We start from the raw sequence: 2,381 nt of genomic DNA on the forward strand, positions 1-2,381 counted from the left end.
CCGCTTTTTTCTCTATTTCTTCCTTTTTCTTCTTTTATATTCGTTGACCCTTGGTCTCCCCTTTTTAGGATCAACGCAAAAGGAAGGGTAGCACTCTTTTGAGGCCGTCCACGCATCCGAAGAAAGCGAAGGCTTCTCAGCCCTCGGAGAAGGTATTTGTTCTGACTTGGATTTTTTGTAGTTCGTTTCTCCCTTTTTCGGAAACTAATCTTTGAACGCTTGCTATGTAGGAAGCGGTTTCGGAAGTCATGCCTCCTCCTAAGAATCTTCTTCACTTCATGCCCTTGCCAGGGCAGAAGTTAAAGAGTGTGGTGGTTGCTGAACCGCCGCCCGTGGATCAGCCGCTGATCGAGGAAGATATCATCCCTTCTCCCCTTAAACCATCTGCTGCTTTGGGGATCGAAATCCAGGATATCACCGAGGTGATGGAGGCGATTGAAGCCGATTTTGTTCCTGGTTCGGATGTCCCTGAGGTAGCTGGGGAGAAGAAGGAGTCTGCTGATCTTCCCTTCGAGAGGGAGAAGAGTCCAGACAAGGAGATGATAGATCTCTCGGGCCCCGAAGCTGCGGTCCCCGAGGTTCAGAAGGAGGTTCCCTCTGCTGGAGAGGAGGAGCAGCCCGAGCAAGGTTTGACGAGGAAGAGGCGCCACTCAAATTTGGGTTCTACTTCTACCTCGGCCCTGGATAGGCTGATCCATGCTGATCCCTGTTCGGATGTTCCGCTAAAACGGATCCCCGAAGAAGTAAGGGAGGCGATGGCTCGATATGCCAGGGCTCCGATTTTGGGAGAGGACCCCTTGGCTCACGTGGGATCCTTGGTGGGCCCCGAGGCTGCTCGGGAGAATCTGCTTCGTGCTAACCCGCAGTGGAGGGTTCCTGGTGCCGAAGAGAGGAATCCGGCTATGATGGCCCAGTACTATCTGAACGAGGTAATTTGCTAGATTTTTCTCTTTGAGTTGTGTTTTCGTTTTATGTTTTTCCTATTTTGCTCATCTTTCTCTCGTTCCCAGGCTGTTTTCTGGTCTTCGTTCGCTTCCGAGTGTAGCTCGGTTGAGGAGAAACAACTGAGGAAATATCGTGAGGCTTATGCTCGTGATATTCCCATTTTGGACCAGAAGGCTGGGCAACTCCTCTCCGAGCTTACGGAACTCAAGCAGCTGTACCTTCACTATAGTCGCGAGGCTAGAGAGTCTGCTGAGAAGATCGGGACCGAGGTTGGCCAGCTCATCTTCCGAGTTGAAGAGGATGCTGAGAAGATCGCTTCCTTTGCTGAGGAAAAGAAGGATATGGCCGCTAAGTTCGCTAGCGAACTTGAGGAAAAAGATAGACTCTTCCAGGAGATGAAGTCTAAATTTGAAGCGGCCGACAAGGAGCATAAAGAGGCGGAGTTAAGGCTCCACCATTTTGTCCAGCATCGGGAGCTGATCCAGCAGCAAGCTGATAAGGTGCCTGTCCTTCGACTGAAGCTTCGGGAAAAGGATGACTATATTCGGAAGCTGGAGCAGGAGCGAGTCAACCTCTACACTGCTGATCAGTGTAGAGAGCAGTACTGGAACGGCATCCTGGGTGCTCGGCGCATGTTTGCGAAGCACATGCCTCACTTCCCTTGGAACGAGAAAGTTCCTCTATGGATGCAGGCCGAGGACCACTTGGTGGAATGCCAAGCTGATCGAGATGAAGCTGAAGCTGAACGCCAAGCTGCTCTTGCAGAGGCTCGGGCCCAGAAGGCAACTTCCGAAGGTGATACCACTGCTGGGGGTTCTTCGAAGGATGCTCTCTAGGGGCCGCTCCTGAGACTCCCAAGAGTTAGGGATTCGGGCAGTCGTCTTCTTCAGAGTCGGTCGGTTCCAGTTGAGGACTTCCGAATATGTGCTTGCTTTTCCCCCTTTTGCCTCGGCGCTGCGTTGTACTCATTTCTTTTTGCTTTCTTTTAGTACTTCGGTAGGCCGGTATTGTCTGTTGATGGCTGCCGATTTTAACTGTTTCATTTTGTTTTCAATTTTTGAGGTTTTCAGTGTATTTGTACTCCCCCCAAATATTGAATAAAAAATGAATGTTTGTTACTTGGCTGCTTCTTTTCAATTTGTACTTTCGCAATTTTAGGTCTTTAGATCCGTAGATTTCTCGAGCTCCTCTTTCTGTAGACTTGCTAAAAACCTTTTGATCTTGCGAGCTCTTTACATCCGTAGATCTGTTAAGAGACTTTTTAACTTTTGCGAGTTCTTCAAATCCGTAGATCTGCTAAGAGACTCTTTGACTTTGCGAGTTCTTCAAATCCGTAGATCTGTTAAGAGGCTCTTTAGTTTTGCGAGTTCTTCAAATCCGTAGATCTGCTAAGAGACTCTTTAGTTTTGCGAGTTCTTCAAATCCGTAGATCTGCT

General features: G+C 49.0%; 1 protein-coding gene across 1 annotated transcript; it reads left to right on the forward strand.

Moving 5' to 3' along the window:
* The first annotated feature begins 661 nt into the window (after positions 1 to 661).
* Positions 662 to 1,884, forward strand: LOC130459685 (uncharacterized). Its single transcript, XM_056827179.1, has 2 exons — positions 662 to 929; positions 1,011 to 1,884. The coding sequence occupies exons 1-2, from the start codon at positions 756 to 758 to the stop codon at positions 1,779 to 1,781; spliced, it is 945 nt and encodes a 314-aa protein (XP_056683157.1). The 5' UTR covers positions 662 to 755; the 3' UTR covers positions 1,782 to 1,884.
* Positions 1,885 to 2,381: the final 497 nt, after the last annotated feature.

The sequence above is a fragment of the Spinacia oleracea genome, chromosome 4, assembly GCF_020520425.1.
Source record: "Spinacia oleracea cultivar Varoflay chromosome 4, BTI_SOV_V1, whole genome shotgun sequence".
Classification (NCBI taxonomy): Eukaryota; Viridiplantae; Streptophyta; class Magnoliopsida; order Caryophyllales; family Amaranthaceae; genus Spinacia; species Spinacia oleracea.